Source organism: Scyliorhinus canicula, chromosome 1, assembly GCF_902713615.1.
Source record: "Scyliorhinus canicula chromosome 1, sScyCan1.1, whole genome shotgun sequence".
NCBI lineage: Eukaryota > Metazoa > Chordata > Chondrichthyes > Carcharhiniformes > Scyliorhinidae > Scyliorhinus > Scyliorhinus canicula.
Genome location: NC_052146.1, coordinates 157,324,506 through 157,342,179, shown reverse-complemented (window position 1 = coordinate 157,342,179; position 17,674 = coordinate 157,324,506). Strand labels below are relative to the sequence as shown.

Sequence of the window (17,674 nt, the reverse complement as noted above, 5' to 3'; positions counted from 1 at the left end):
TCCGTCAACTTCTGGATAAACTTGAATGTGAAGGCTTGTGAAATCCTGTGGAGATCACCTGTGGAGCTCTGGAAGGAACCACTGATGCAAACAATGAGCGCTGCAGTTACTTACAGCGACACTGGCAGTGGATGTCCTCCAAGACCCATGGCGCCAAATCCTGCAGGTGGCAAAAGTGACCAACCAGTTCCCTGGACATGTGTAGTCTCTAGCAACATTGATTCTCGGCCATCTACTGGTATATTATGCACAGTCTGTAAATCCTGGATCTAGCGAGGTGCCTACTAGTGATGGCTCTCCAGAGTTCATCCACCGCATGTGGAGCAAGCACTGCCATGCTCTCCTATTCACGCTTCTGCTCCTCTCTTTGGCAAGTCTTCTTTTCTCCTGCCTATGAGCAGGAATAATAACAGTGAAATCACCATGTCCATGTTTTATACATTCTCCTCATTGCAGTATCAAAGAGAGAGGGCTCAATAGAGTGTGGGATTTGATAGTTAAAGCTACCGTAAACAGTTTGTTCAACAGTCAAGACAAAGAAATCCTGAACAGGAAGTTGTAAAATATGGATGCTGGCTTCTTTATTAAAAGTGGAGGGGAAGTTTTGTTTGGGAGAGTCATTTTGAAAACCTAGACTGGATTTCAGAATGCAAACAAACCGCTGATGGAAAAAGCATTGTTGTGAAAGAAGATTTTAAAATGCGATTTTTTGGGGAGTGGAGTTGGAGACTCTCATGTGACAAACATCTGGGGGGATTTTGAGGAGAAATGCCACAGATATTCACTTGGGTTCCGAATGGGGAGTGTATTTGACCACAATAAACCTATGTGTTTAAATGGACTTATTGTTACTGTAGCTTAAGATATCCTTTGTAATCTGTGTTAAAGGTAAAATCTGTGTACATTTATGATGCTCAGGGAGGAGTAAAAAGGGGAGTATCCTAATTCAATTGTTCCCTTCTGTTAAATTTTTTTTCTTGGTGTTGAAGCTAATTCGTGGTTCTGTGACTCTGCTCCTCCACGTTTAAAAGGAAAGTAAAAGTTACTCTTTTTTGAGCCAGGGTTCCATTCTGGCATCTACCTGCCCAGGTTGAGTGCATTAACACTTACACGCGTCAGTGGTGCTTGAGTCGGCATAAATGTGGACTGGTTTAATTCCAGGCATGGCTATTGAGTTGCAGCTGAACTGTCTCAGCTGCAATGGGATACTGATCACTCACATGTCTCTTCATTAGTATTGCCCTTGTCAACATCCTGCTGCCAGAATGCCCCTCTCCCCAGATTTGAGTGGAACCATCAGTTCATGATGACTACCCACCCACCCAGAATCCATCGCACTTTCCCAGGCTTCCCTTCGTTCTGTGAGGCTCTTCCAACATGCTCACCTAGGCTTACCTTCTCTCTTTGAGATCCTTCTCAGATACCCGGCAGCAGAAAGCATCCTCAGGAATGGTGCTTTTCACACATGACAGTTTTCTGTCCTAGTTCCCTGGAGTCTTCTGCTCTGTTCCCTGGAGTCTTCCACTCAGTATCCTGAAGTCGCCACCCTCCGGTACCCTGGAGTCAACACCCGATACTTGCCCCAGTCTCCCTCAAATTATACCCCAGTCATCCCCTAAGTGAGACCCCGGTCGCCCCACAAGTCAAATGCTGATTACCTCCCAAGCCAAAAGGTTGGCAGACCCTGAGTCAACCCCCTTAATATGCGGAGCCGCTCCGTGAGCTTTGCACTCACCTCTGTGCTCCGCGGCGGTGGTTTATGATTCTGGTGTATGGAACTGATAATGAGATGCAAATGTACTATGTTCCCAACATTGAAATGCATTTATTATTTTCCTTTTCTTGGGCAGTCCCTCAGAGTCAAGGGTGATTTGCTTCCACACTAAAATGACTGAGGAGTCCAATGTGTGACCGACAGACTCTGTCAGAGGTGGGGCAGATGGTCATTGAAGGAGCGGGTGGATGAGGTGCCCAGATTTCCAAATGCGCCTTTCGCTGCTACCGCTTGGCTTCGGCTTGCTCTCAGCAATGAAACTCAAAGGTGTTCACTCCTTCCAGAATGCTTTTCCTTTACTTTAGGCGGTCTTGAGTCAAGAAATCCCAGGTGTCAGTGGGAACATTGCACATTTTCAAGAAAACTTTGAGGGTGTCCTTGAAGCCTTTCTTCTTCCCTACTGGGACTTGTTTGCCACGTGAGGCTCCGGATAGAGTGCTTGCTTCTGGAGTCTCGTGTCAGGCATGCGGACAATGTGATCCATCCAGTGGAGCTGACTGTTCGTGTTCAATGCTGGGGATCTTGCGAAGGGAGTGCTGGTGGTACTTCTCCAGGGTTCTTAGGTGCCTTCTAATTATAAGCCATGTTTTTGAGTGATATAGGAGAGTGGGATATAGTCCCGAGATCCTAGTCTTCACTCTCTTCAACAGGCGACTGATGCACTAGCAAACTGAAGGCAGTGTTGAACTTTGTCATCATGTCTGCCCTTGTTGATAGTAGGCTGCCAAGGTATGGAAAGTGGCCACATTGTCCAACGCCTGATTGTGGATTTGGATAACTGGAGGGCAATGCTGCTTGGCGGAGGCAGGTTGGTAGAGGATATTTGCCTCACATGTGTTTAGTGTAAGGTCCATGCTCTTGTATGCCTCGGTGAAGGTGTTGACGATGGCTTGGAGCTCAGCCTCCGAGTGTGTGCACAATCACAAGCATTGGTTAAGTACTGTAGTTCAACGACAAAGTGTGGGACTCCCTTGGATTTGGCCTGCAGGCAGCGGGGGTTGAACATATTCTTGTTTGTTCTGTAGTTTAGCTCCACTCCAGCAGGGAGCTTGCTAAGAGTGAGATGCAGCATTGTAGCAAGGAAGATCGAGAAGAGTATTGGTGCGATGACAGCCTTCCTTGACCACAGTCTGATTGCGAATTGGGTCTCTATTGGATTTGTTGGTTAGGAACATGGTTATCATGGAGCAGATGAAGGATGGTGACAAACTTTTGGGGGAAGCTGAAACTGAGAAGGATGCTCGAGAATCCCTTGTGGTTGACAGCGTTGAAGGCCTTTGTGAGTTCAGAGAAGGCCAGGTACAAGGGTTGGTGCTGTTCCCTACATTTCTCCTGTCGTTGCCGTGTGGTGAAGATCATATTATTTTGCGCAGCTATTAGAAAGAATTTCAAACAAAGAGTGATAAATATTTGGAAATGGTCTTTGGGGTAGGGTAGTGCAAACAAAAGTCTTGGAGTAATTTAAAGGACAACTTGAACGATAGAATTGAGAATTCTACTGAAAGGTGACTAAACAACATTCAACAAGGACCTACGGTGAAAAATTGCCATAAAACTGAACAAATCACCTACTTGCCATGGACAGATGTGTGGAATTTGGAGAGAAGTAAGGAATAAGCGATCATAAGCAGTTAAAGCAATTAGTTTTCCTTCTACCACAATGAAGATCAAAGCCAATCTGATGAGAATGTGTATAGGAAATCATGAATGAGAAAAGTTATAATTATTAGGATCCCATATGAGAATCCGAACAATTTGCAATTTGTTAGACTTTGAGGGAAGACTACTAAACCACAGGAGTGATAACTGTTGAACAATAGGTATCTTTTATGGAAAACAAACGTTAACTTAAACAAAGCATCAACCATGTTAATGACAAAGAAATAGATTTACAATTAACAGTTAAAACAGTTCTTATATAAAAGGGGAAAAAAAACTTTTAACTCACTATCTACGCCTTCCATTGCCTATTCCAATTAAGCAACCCAATACAGTTCAAATGCCACTTATAAATAATGTTAACAATCAGGGTTACTTGCTTCTTTGTGCAGACCTGTGGAGAGAGACCCTTCCAGGAACAACCTGAAAAACCTGCTGTCTTGTCAGATACTTCTATACAATTTAAAATCGTATGACGAAACTGCAAAATGTCAGACAGTTCTTACTCCTACCATTAATGACATAATCTGCATCCCAAGCACAAAGTATTCTCCAGTCTCCTCCCACTAAGATGTCCCATGACCTACTTAGCTAGGATTAAAAACAATCCCTCATAAATTATCTACACCCAGGGAAACTCCAAAATCAAAACTATTTTCCGTTAACCATCTCTCTCTAAATAAGTAAATGGTTAAAATCAATTATTTCCCCACCTTTACGACCCCTTAATCTCAGCTTTAGCAGATATACTGTAATTATTTGAACACATCAAATATAAAATACAATATATCAGAATTTCTACATCCATCACATAATTAGGGACAGTTGTGGGATTGAGACCATCCAACTTACTTAATCAATCCCGGGATCTCTGTTCCCCAAGGAACAGGACCAGAAATTGGCAGCACGAATCGGCCATTAGAATTCTGAACTTTATCCTTCAGGAAGATGGACACCTGTGGAGATAAATTAAGACCCGATAAATGACGATGATTGTGAAACATTAAAGAGTGATAAAATCAGATCAGCAGGCATACACTGCATATAATTACATAAAGATGTATGGCACAGGAACAGGCCATTCGGCCCTACCACATCATTCCGTGTTTATGTTGAACATTTTTCCATCTTTCTTTGTCTAAATCTATTATTGTAGTCATCTATTCCTATCTCCCCCATTTATCTGTCTAGCCTCCCCATAAATGCATGTGTTATTAATTATAATTAGTACATAATATATAATACATAATTACAGTTATTACAGTTCATGTAGTATAGATCAACATATAACATATCATATCAACGTAAAATCCACAATTGCTGGTCATTAACTCAGTGTCCGTCTCCATCACCACTGTTCATGGAGTCTCTGACTTATCAATATAGATGCATAGTAATAGTAATAATCTTTATTGTCACAAGTAGGCTTACATTGCAATGACGTTACTGTGAAAAGCCCCTCGTCGCCACATTCCGGCGCCTGTTCGGGTACAGAGGGAGAATTCAGAATGTCCAAATGACCTAACAGAACATCTCTTGGGACCAGTGGGAGGAAACCGGAGCACCCGGAGGAACGTTTGCTTGATTGACTTGGGCGGGGTGGGCATGAAAGGGGTGGCAGAGCAATTTCACAGAATTTCCCAAAGTTAATTGCAATATTTTCCTGAAATAAATGAGAGAAACGGAGTCGATGCTTTGTGTTGAACATGACTCTTCTTCAGGGCGGCTTTGACACTCCTGTTTATGTTTTTAAATTATACTTGGCTGTATTTATGCCTCTTCCAAACTTCACAGAATTGTCATAGCACAGTAGGAGGCCATTCGGCCATCGCGCCAGCTCACCGAATGAGCAATTCATCTTATTGCATTCTTCCCCCTTCTCCTCGTTACCCTGCACATTCTTTTCAGATAATAGTCTAATTCCCTTTTGAATGCTTCAATTGAACTTGCTTCCACCACATTGGTTTGCATTCCAAATCCTAACCACTCGGTGTGTGAAAACGTTTTCCTTCAGGTCTCTTTTGCTTCCTTTACCAATTAGTTGAAATCTGTTCCTTCTTGTCTTTGATCCTTTCACTAGTGGGAACAGTTTCTCCCTATCTATTCTGTCCAGAGCCCTCATGATTTTGAATATCTCCATCAAATATCCTCTCAGCCTTCTCTCCTCCAAGGAAAACAGCTCCAACTTCACCAATCAATCTTCATAACTGAACTTCCGCAAACCTGGAATCATTCGAGTGAATCCTTTCTGTATCCTTTCATTAATCTCTTCCACGCCAATCAAAAGGAAAAATCAGGCGATGTGTTTAAATGCAGGTCAAACCAATACTGCCCATTTTACTTTCTCTATACTGGCATCATGCTCCTACAGGTGTGAAGGTCCAAAAAACAAGCATAGAATTTTCACCTATTCATTGACTACACAATAAGCGATTCTGCAATACACCTGTTATGTTGCAGACTTAGTAGGTTCCACCCACTTGTGCACATGGTGTATCACAGGGCAATCTGGAACTCAGTGCACTTACTCGGATATGGAGGTCCTGAAAGAAAACCAACAGTGTTTGCCTGATGAGCTGAAACTCTCCTGCTGGTAGGCAGCTGTATGTCTGTCAATCAGAGAAAGGAAAAAAGACAAGCATTATGTTCCAAACTAGCAAAGCAGAAACATATAATCTGTTTCAGTATTAAACACTGTTAACTCTATGCCCCAGCCAGACTAAGGTCCAAATCTGTGATACTGCAGACTTCAGAAAAAGGCAGGATGGATTACCTCCTTGGCATTTCTGGCTGAAGATGGTTACAAATGCTTCAGTTTGTCTTTTGCACTGCTGCGCTGGGTTCCCCCATCATTGAGGATAGGAATGATCCAGTTAGTTGTTTAATTGCCCACCACCAGTCACAACTTGGTGCAGCAGGATTGCAGATCTTTGATCTGATCTAATGTTGAGGGGTCTCTTAGCTCTGTCTATAGCAGTGGTTCTCAACCGGGGTCCACATGGACCCTGGGGGTCCATGTAACATTACTGGGGGTCCACACAAAAAAAATACCGAATTGGGGGTCCACGGTGATATTTTAGTGGTCCATAGAGCAATTCTACTTCAGAACAATTGTTATTACTGAGAATCAAGTAGAAGAAAAAAATGTTTGTTTTCATGATGAATATTCACCTTTCTCTCTCTCGCACTGACAAAGGTCAAAGAGAGATTATAATCTATCTAATTTACCTTGAGGGCTGAAGGGGCTCAGAACCAAAAAGGTGCATTTGCTGTGTTTATTTTTGTGGTACTGTATTCTGAGAAAAAAAAATCCATACCGGTTGATGACAAATGGGTTTATTGTGCTTTAATGACAGTTGTTGTTGAAGATTGCCCGGGCTATTGTCCCCTAGGAACAGCCCGGAGGACCTTTAATGACAGAAGCAGCTTATTAAATACCCACGGTTGACCTGACACTTATGCCACGTTTCTCCTTGACAAGTTTAATGAATGATTTAACACAGTAATCACTAGAAACTGTGTATATTTGATATGAATTGGTTATTTTTAGAGTAATTTAATTCAATTTAGTCAGTAAAAAGTTTTTTTCATTACTTTTCATATTAGAATAAGTTTGGCAACGTACGAAAATACCGCTAATCCGTTTCCAACCCTCACGGTAAGGTACATGGACTTTAGGATTAGTTTACCACGCATATAAGAAGCTTTTTTTTCTGTGGAATGGCTATGGGGGTCCACAAAAAAAAATTAAGAGGAAAAGGGGTCCATGGGTTAAAAAAGGTTGAGAACTCCTGGTCTATAGCATGCTGCTTCTGTTGTTTAACATGCATGTAATCCTGTGCTGTAGCTTCACCAAGTTAGCATCATATTTTTAGTTATGCCAAGGTGTTGGACTCTTCAGTGAACCAGAGTTAATCCACTGGCTTGATGAAAATGATAGTGAGGGATATGCCAGGTCATGTGATTACAGATTGTAGTCGAGTACAGTTCTGCTGCTTCGGACAGCCCATAGCACCGGTTTTGAGCTGCTATATCTGTTTGAAATATATCCCATTTTGCATGGTGCCACACAATATGATGCTGGATATCCTTAATGTGAAGACAGGACTTTGTCTCCAGAAGGACCGTGCAGTGGTTAATCCTACATAAACTGTGACAGGCAGATTAGTCAGAATGAGGTCAAGTAGATTCTTCCCTTTGGTTCTCTTACCACTCTGCCCAATCCATCTTTTGCTTTGCCTACCAAGCCAAGCTAAGGTTCCCTCCTTGCCCTAATTCTGAACTTGAATCTGTCTCTGATTACTCTCATTGTAATTTTCTGTACAGCATCAGGATCGCATATTGAACCTATCCCCACAAACGACTGACCAGCCAGTTTGCCTTCCTGGTCCCCTGCTAGCTCATATTGTAAACAGCTGTTATTGTTAGCCGTTCCCCTGTCTCGGATACTGCCCCTCTTCCTTTCTGCCATCATTACCCACCTGCTCAAAAGTCCCACCCTGGCTACTCTTCCCAAAATCTCTCATGTTGTCAAACAAACCTATCCCAGAAACAACAGTGCATTCCACCATCTATCTCAATCACACATGCTAAATGGTGCACATAATGATGCCTGCAGACTAGTATTACATGGCATTCTTATTCACATGCCTGGTCCAACAGTTGCCTTAGTTACATCAACTTAGCATCAAGTGAAGATAACACCCACCTCGATCAACTGTCGGAATGTCTCATCTACCTGGTTGAGAATGCTTGGAGAGTCACGTATAAATTCCTTAACTGCATCCATATGATTGAACGTGACCAAGAGGATATCTTTTGGCCGTGGGCAGAGCAGCACTTGGTACTTGAATGCCATTGTCATCAGGTCATAGAGCTGGGGATTATAGGGAAACAAATCATGGATACCTAATGCAGACAGGTTAAAATAAACAATATTCTTTTCTGCAACCAAGAATCACCTTTCTTCCTCTCAGGTTATGACCCTTGGCTTTGATTATCAATGGCTTCTCTTATATATTTTATCTCTAAGATGTGAAGCTAGTGCTTGAGCTAAGAGTGTAAATTTTCATTTATTGGACAGTTGAGAGGTTTACAGGTCACTGCTGTTCTTTCCCCCATGGTTCTGTCTACCACTCAAGTAACCAAAAGGGCAGAGCTGTGAAGAATGCCTGCGTCCAACAGTTTGGCTCAAACGATGGCTGTTAAAGGTGAACACAAACCGTTTTTGTATCCATATTTTTTGAATAAAATTGACCCTGCATTTACCCAATATTTCTGAGAGGATTAAGCACTGCAATTACACTGATCCATTCACCTTGTCCATGCTAGCCTGATTAAGTCTCATAATGGAGGCATGAGCCAGTCGATCAAACACGGTTCTTAGGGCTTTCTTGGAATACAGTTCCTGAGATTTGAACAATTCTTCCATGAACTTCTTATTAAACATAGTACTGATAATGTCATTCATTACTGAAAAAAAGCAGAAAGAATTATATAATTATTTAAAAATAATTTGTACGTATTCCTTATATTGACAGGTGGATAGACCCACTGCCCAGGATCGAACTCAACAACACAGACCTAGCACTAACATCGCAGATTCAATCCCAAAACTGTCCCGTGTTAATTGGGCTGGGCTGGAAGTGACAACTGGGAGAAGATCAATTATAATTAGCCTGATTACAATATTTGACTTGATAGGACATGTGAATGCTATCGAGTCAAGTACAGCTATGATGCTCATGTAATCAAAATCCCTGCCAAAACGCCAAATCTCAATCTAAAGAGTGTCCACTGGAAGGGAACTTTCTATCGGCTTGAGAGTCACCACATCCAACCAAGGAATAAACTGCATGAATATGAACCCAGAAGAAGAAGGTGAAGAAGTGCAGCATGATGGCTATGAATCTTGGAGCGCTGTGAGATACAACCCAGATTCATGCCTATCATTGCTCACCTGTCAATGCACTGAGTAGCTAGCTATCCTTGCAGGCAAGATATATTGCTTAGATATAGATTGTATCTTTTGAATTGCGTTGTTTGAACTAACTAAGTTAATGTCGCTGACTCTATTATGTATTAAAGATGGAGCATGCCAATATAACAAAAGACACACAGCATTAAGGATTCTGATTGAGGACTGAATTGACCTCTTGAAACAATGATTCTGCTAAAAGGACTAATTGGGTTGTTTTTAAAGATTCCTTCCAAACTGAATGTCAAGATTCATAATCATTCATAGCGTGCTCTACATTCAAAGTGTTATCTTTGAGCTGCCCAAGGATGAAGATATAGAGCAGAAAGAAGAAGAAGGGGATGAGATCTGAAGGATGCAGATGAAGAGAGTCATACAGCAGTGGTATGAGTTGCTTGGGCTATAATGCAGGATGTTGGTGAAGAGATATCCTCCTGAACTATTTCTCTCTTTCCTGGAGTACCAATACAATCTCTCTTTTCATTTGATCCATTCCTGACACCACCATGCCAATGTCCTTGAACACTCCAACTCAATGTGTTTCTATTACATCACTAAAGTTATGAAGACCAGAACTAACAGCTAATTTAACTTCATTGCTCTAATACTTGACAATGGTTACATGACTAATACTCACCTATAAATCATCCTCATACAAAGTTCTAGCGTCTACTTTGTTTGCTTGCTTAGCTATTCCATTTTTCCTATGAGATGTTTTCCTAGTAGCTGCAGCTTGGCAAGTAGAAGTCTGCTGCAGTTTTGTTGTGGGCACCCAAAATGTCCACATTGAGCAACCACTCACTGGAGCTGATTGCAGCCTGCCGGGACTGGGCTTCAGTCTCATACCAAAGACAACATGGATTAATAGGGGAGCAGTCATGCTGTTACCCTGAAAGAGGACAGCAGATGTCTCCACTATTGAATTGTCACTCTCAGGGGCCAGTGAAGCAACACTCTAAATGTTCTGTGCGAGACATGCTGGGAGGCTCTCAAAGCCCCTATCAGTGCTTTCCTTCAGGCTTTGTAAGCCAGAAGGGATGCAATGGCTCTGAGTGAAAATGGCAGCAGACTGAAGAATGAAACTCAGAGAGTTATCATCCCAGGGTCCATCACTTGTAGTAGTCATGGGTTTGGACAGTGCTGCTTAAGGAACCTCGGTGAGTTCCTGCAGTGCATCTTGTAGATGGTACTCACGGCTGCTACTGTTCATCAGTGGTGGAGGGATTGAATGTTTGTGGAAGGGGTGGCAATCAATCAGGCTGCTTTGTCCTGGATGGTATTGAGCTTCTTCAGTGTTGTTGGAGTTGCACTTAGCCAGGCAAGTGGAGAGTATTCCATTACACCCTGTTCTGGTATCCACAGTATTTATATGGGTAGCCTAGTTGAGTTTTTAGTCAATGGTCACGCCCAAGATGTTGATAATGGAGGATTCAGTGATGGTAATGCTGTTGAATATCAAGGGGAGATTGTTAGATCCTCTCTTGTAGGAGATGGTCATTGTCTCGCACTTGTACAGCGCAAATGTTACTTGCCACTTGTCAGCCCAAGCCTGGATATTGTCCAGGTCTTGCTGCATTTGGACTGTTTCAGTAACTGAGGAGTTGCGAATGGCAATGATCATTTTGGAGTCATCAGCGAACATCCCCACTTCTGACCTTATGATGGAAGCCAGGTCCTGGAGCTGAGATGATGTCGCTCCAACCACCACAACCATCTTCCTTTGTGCCAGTTATGAATCCAGCCAGCGGAGGGTTTTCCCTTGATTCTCATTGACTCCAGTTTTGCTAGGGTTCCTTAATGCCACATACTTGGTCAAAAGCTGCCTTGACATCAAGGGCGGTCACTCTCACCTCACCTCTGGCATTCAGTTCTGCTGTCCCTGTTTGAACGAAGGAGATCAGAACCCAAACTGAGCATCCAGGAGCAGGTTATTTTGAGTAAGTGCCACTTGATAGTGCTATTGCTGACCCCTTCCATCATTTTACTGATGGTTGAGTAAACTGATGGGGCGGTAATTGGCCTGTTTGGGCTTGTTCTGTTTCTTGCGCACAGGATACACCTGGACAATTTTCCACATTGCTAACTCGATGCTAGTTTCTGGTCAATGGTAACTCCCAGATTGTTGAAAATGGGGATTTCAGCAATGGTAATGCTTTGAGATGGTTAGATTCTCCCTTGTTGGAGATGATCATTGTCTGGCACTTGTGTGGTGCAAATATTATTTGCCACTTATCAGCCCAAGCCTGAATCTTGGACTACGGACTGGGTCAGTAACCAAGGAGTTGCAATTGGTACTGAACACTCTGCAAACATCAGTGAACATCCCCACTTCTTTAAAAAAAAAAAAATTTAGAGTACCAATTATTTATTTTGTTTCCAATTAGCGTGGTCAATCCACCTAACCTGCACATCTTTGGGTCGTGGGAGAATGTGCAAATTCCACACGGACAGTGACCCAGGGCCGGGTCAAACCCGGGTCCTCAGCGCCACAGTCCCAGTGCTAACCACTGCCCCATATGCTGCCCTGAACATCCCTAATTCTGATCCTACGATGCACGGAAGGCCACTGATGAGGCAGTCGAAGATATTTGGGCCTAAGACACTACTGTGAGGAACTTACACAGCACTATTCCTGGGACTAAGACTAGCTGAATCATGAGTAGCAACAAACATCAGATGCAAAAGTTTGATGATTGTGGCATGTGCCCAGTAATAGAAATTGATGGCATTGATAACATTAACCACATTAAAGGTGGTTGTGGCATTGGTGCTGACCCAGAACATGATTGTCAACAAGGTATTTGACCACTGTGAACAAAGGGTGATCTTGTCCTCACCAAAAGCTCACACACACATGCATTTCTATATGCTCTCCAGAACAGCCAGTGTCAGGTACCCAGCCTGATATTTTCCCTCCAATCTCACTGACATTGGGGTTGATTGGAGCACTCAAAGCACCTTGGCTAAGATCAACTAACTCAGCACAAACCTGAGACTAGGCAACATGCACACCAACTTCGTTAATGGGGGCAACTCCATTGTGACACGATATTAATCGTATTTAGAATAAAATACTTTTAACAGGAAATATTAGTTTTCCATTTCTAAAAGGACTTTTCTCCTAGTTATATATTTATTTAGCAACTTTCATTTTTTTTAATACTTTTTTTCTGTAAATTTAAAGTACCCAATTATTTTTTTCCAATTAAGTGGCAATTTAGTATGGCCAATCCACCTACCCTGCACATTTTTAGGTTGTGGGGGCGAAATCCACGCAAACACGGGGAGAATGTAAACTCCACACGGACAGTGACCCAGAGCTGGGATGAAACCTGGGACCTCGGCGTCGGAGACAGCAATGCTAACCACTTTGCCACCATGCTGCCCTCAACTTTCATAACCACCTAAAGCCATCTAGGCCATCTAAAGCATCTGAAGTACTTTTGAAGTACTTTTCACACAGCAAGATCCCACAAACTGCAATGTAAGACCAGATTTTTTTTTTTTAAAGTGATGTTGGTTGAGAGGTAAAAATTGGTCAGGCACCAGGGATACCTCCTCTGTACTTCATTGAAATAGTGCCAATGAATCTTCTCCATCCACATTAAGAGTGCAGATGAAGCCTTGGCTTAACATCTCATCCTAAAGACTGCACTTCTGACAATACAACATTCCCTCAGTACTCACCTAGCATCAGCGTTGACCTGTGTGCTCACATCCAGGACTGGCCTGAACCCAGAACCTACCATTTAAAGCTGGGAGAGACAGATTTTTGGTCTCACAGGGATACAAGGTGCAGGTGAGAATATGAAATTGAAGCCCAAGATCAGCCAGGATCATATTGAACGCAGGTTCAATGAGCCAAATGGTCTACTCCTATTTCTCGTGTTCCTCTGGCTCAGGGACAAGTGAGCTAACATCTAAGCCATGGTCGACTCTGAAAACTGTAATAGTTGTTCTTCCTGTACTGATAGAGACAGATCAAAAGATATTCCTACATCTGACAAATCAATCCACTGCTATTTGTCTTATATGCATGTAAAAGATATACAGGGCTGGGTTCTCCGCACCTCGACGCCGAAATTGCAGCTGGCACCGGGGCAGAGAATCCATCTTGAAATTGAAACCGGCAGCGGTTCCCCAATTCCCCGGGCCCTGAAAAGCGTGTACTCAGAGAGTACGGCGCGCTGCAAAGCACCTGCCTGTGCCCATTGCTGGAGGCCCGCCCTGCTATTCTCCGCCCCTGACCGGCCGAAGTCCCGATGGCGTGGATCTAATATGGTCCTGGCGGTCGGGATACTAGCATGGCGGCTGCAGACTCAGTCCACTGCCGCCCTGGTCGGGGGTGGGCCGATCGGAGGGCAACGGAGGCCTTATACTCAGCCGTGCAATGTTCGGACGGGCGGTCGGGTTCGGGCGCGCGGTCGATCAGGTGGTCTATTTTTAGTGTCTAGCTCCGCTGTCTGAATCCGCCATGGAGCATGGCGCAAGCTGCTGCCATGCACATGCATGGCCTCTGACCCATGTGGGGGCCTGTATCTGCAACAAAAGCTGCGAGATTTATGCTGGGTCCCTGTGAGCCCCCTGCAGGGCTAGGAAAATGTGGCCCGTTCACGCCAGTTTGTCTGGCATGGAAGTCCACAGTTTTTACGATGGTGTGGGACATAGTCTCAAAAACAGAGAATCCAGCCCACAATCTCTGGAGTTTAGAAGTAGATTTCATTGAAACATATAAGATTATGAGAGAGATTAACAATGCAGATGTTGAAAGGATTATCTTGGCAGGAAAGTTAGGAACTAGTCTTAGAAGAAGGGGTTGGTCATTTCACAGAATTCATTTTCACTCAGTGGAATTTGAATCTTTGGAATTGGGGTCTGTGGATACTCATTGAGTATATTCAATATTAAGATTGAGAGATTTTTGTACTTAAGGCAATCATAGGACATATAGATTATAAAAGTGGAGTTGAGACTGAGAATCAGCCATGATCTTATTAAATGACAGAGCAGGCTGGAAGAGACTGAATGGCCCATACCGGTTTCTTATGTTATGTTCGTGATTCCTGGGATGGAAGGACTGACATACGAGGAGAGATTGAATCCATTAGGATAGTATTTGCTGGAGTTAAGAAGAATGAGGGGGAATCTCACAGAAACCTATCAACAGGGCTAGACAGGGTAAATGGAAGAAGAATGTTCTCGATGGTGGAAGTGTCCAGTACCAGAGGTCATAGTGTGAGGATGCGGGATAGATCATTTAGGACAGAGTTGAGGCGAACTTTCTTCACCCAGTAAGTGGCTAGCCTGTGGGATTTATTATCACAGAAAGTAGTTGAGGCCAAAACATTGTATGTATTCAAGAAGGAGTTAGGTATTGCACTTGGGGCGATGGGGATCAAAGGGTATGGGGGGTTGGGATTATGCTACTGAGTTGGATGATCAGCCACGATCATAATGAACGGCAGAGAAGGCTCGAAGGACCAAATGGTGTCAAATAGAATTATTGAAGAAACAAGTTACATTTTGACAGTATTTATACTGGGCAATGTGTCCTGGCAGAGAATCCAGGACACATTCTACAAAGTGGTCAGAATCTCTTGAAGAGATGTGGATTGCGGCCCAGCATTGTTATAACAATATCTGAACGTGAAATGATCTTGACATGAACTCGTCACATTTGGACAGTGCTGCACTAGATATAATATATCACTTGACCATAATTAAAATGAGTTCTTTCACTACTTGTCCATAAATTATGACACGTCAAATTTGACAATATTTGTACATCACACTCTTGGGAGGCAGAAGAAAGGAAGATTCCCTTTTGTCCTCCTGGGAATAAAGACAACCACTATGAAAGTTTCAATTACATAATTCACTATCCTACTTGAAGAAGGCTAGCAGGATCATATGGGGACAGAACAAATAGGAGCATGATCTGAAAGTACCAAAATTAAACCAGTCTTCAAACATGCTTTGTAGATAAGCATATGAGGAGCAGCTAGCTATGGTGCTTCAGAACTGCTATCTCCATTCTGGATATTTAGGTTTGAGGCTTAGGCACAGAGGTATAGGAGATTGAAACGGTTTGAAACAAAAAGTAATATTTCCCTCTAATTCTCCGGTAGACTAGATGGGTCAGAAGTCCCAACGCTTTATTTTCCGATCTATAGCTTCAGTATACAGACCCACACAGTCAGCCTTGCCCCTCATCAATAACTCCCAAAAAATCTAATGCACATTGTACATTGGGCTAACGTAACACATTTTTGGTTTTCAATAGGCTCATGCATCAAGAAGCCTGTTTTGCCTCTAAAGATGCAACCTCATCAATTGGGAGGGGCTGATGTTTTGTTTCATGAGTCCATTTCTAGATGATATTGTGGTATTATGACATAAAATCACTGTGAGACCCAGCGTTGCCTCTTAGAGTCAAGCGTGACCTCGCCAATGACTACATGCATCTCACACCTGATGGTGGAAAGACAAATGGCCATGGACGTCCTTGTGCAGTAACTCGCTAGCATGATTGGTACATTAGTTCTATTCTACTTTCAAAGCTGAACAGAAAACATGATGCTTATTCAAGATCATCAGCTCCATTGAGAAAAAAAGGATAAAGTGCAGGGCTGAGGGAGGTGATGGTTTTCTGCGATGCTAGAAGGAGAGGTGAGGTGGGGCAGCACAGTGTGCAACTATGCAGCTAAATGTAACAAAGTACAATACCTCGTTGTCGGTCTCTCTCTGGCCAATCATCTACAAATGCAGAGGAGAAGAATGACAATGATTTTTTTGGAGTAATTATGATTATTTACAAGCTACAGTAGCCTGGTGGTTTACATCTCACAGATTACTAACGCAGGAAGCTATGTGCAAATAAACCTTTTTGCAACACATTTGTAGGTACGTACGTCAATTGAACTGTGAAAAATACCAGCAGCATAATTATATGTTTTGTCCTTTCAGATTGGCAAGAGCCTAGAGAGAGCCATTTGAGCTGCGTAATATTATGGTGAAGAATTGTTGTTCAAGTCCTCTCTCACTCTATGGCGCAACTGTCCAATACTCCAATCGTCACCAACGACCCAACATCCCAACGACCCCCTCCCCACCCTCATTGCATTGAATTCAAAATCTTAATTTTGGTTTCCACATCCCTCCCCATCTTCATTGTCTTAAATTGCATCCTATCTTCCAATTCTGACCACTCTAGACACCACTCAATTTCACCCTACAGCTATCTTGACCTTAAACCCTCACTTCATTAGCTGTCACATTCAAAAGTCTCCTTCAATAATAATAATTATTATTAGTGTCACAAGTAGGTTTACATTAGCACTGCAATGAAGCTACTGTCAAAATCCCCTGGTCGCCACACTCCGGCGCCTGTTCGGGTACATTGAGGGAGAATTCAGAATGACCAATTCACCTTAATTTAATTAATAATCTTTATTGTTGCAAGTAGGTTTACATCAACACTGCAATGAAGTTACTGTGAAAAACCCCTAGTCACCACATTCCAGCGCCTACAGCACGTCTTTTGGGACCTGTGGGAGGAAACCGGAGCACCGGAGGAAACCCACGCAGACACAGGAAGAATGTGCGGACTCCATGTAGACAGTGACCCAAACAGGGTCCCTGGCGCTGTGAAGCAACAGTGCTAACCACTGTGCTACCGTGCCGCCCAAGGCTGTCTCTTCAACTTTGCCTTCCACTAGGTCTCCAATCCCTTTCTAATACCCAGCAATTCTGCTATGCAAAGTTCTTAGGTATGTTTATTCCTTAAATCTGCGAAATAAGTACCAGTTGTTGGTGAGAGATGCCGCAATGTTGGTGTCATACTGGGGGCAATTTATGGGGATGGGTTATAGACTATTGCAACATTAAACTGTACAAGCCGAGGTGCTACTCATAGGTATTGGTACAGTTACATCCAGTGATACCATTACTTGAAAAACAAAGAAAGAATTGCAGTTTTTGGGTGATCAATGTTTAAAGAGTGTGCTCGAGTTAAATGAATATGCTTTAAGGAATAAACTAAACCAAATGGTTGGATACTCAGAATAATAGAGAAACTGCAAGCGATGCACTTTGGTCAGACAGACCCATCAGCTACACCTTAGAGAATAAGGAACTGAATGGGGCAGAAGACCAAAGCGATCGAAAAATACGGGTGACCAAATCATAGTATCACACATGTTTACAGCATGGAAACAGGTCCTTCAGCCCAGCTTATCCATGCCACCCAGTTTCCATCACTAAGC

At 43.0% G+C, this 17,674-nt stretch overlaps 1 protein-coding gene across 3 annotated transcripts in view; it reads right to left on the bottom strand.

Annotated features, from left to right (window-relative positions):
• oscp1b (organic solute carrier partner 1b) overlaps positions 1 to 17,674 on the bottom strand; it is an 80,459-nt gene that overhangs the window by 39,851 nt on the left and 22,934 nt on the right. For 2 of the 3 annotated variants that reach the window (XM_038801716.1, XM_038801708.1), the window contains 4 exons: positions 8,751 to 8,905; positions 8,142 to 8,309; positions 5,962 to 6,042; positions 4,286 to 4,389 (listed from right to left, as the gene is read on the bottom strand). In XM_038801716.1, the coding sequence (XP_038657644.1) occupies positions 4,286 to 4,389; positions 5,962 to 6,042; positions 8,142 to 8,309; positions 8,751 to 8,903 (506 nt within the window). In that variant the 5' untranslated portion in view covers positions 8,904 to 8,905. Of the gene's footprint in view, positions 1 to 4,285; positions 4,390 to 5,961; positions 6,043 to 8,141; positions 8,310 to 8,750; positions 8,906 to 16,136; positions 16,167 to 17,674 lie in introns of all 3 variants that reach the window. The other variant, XM_038801697.1, reaches the window with a different exon arrangement.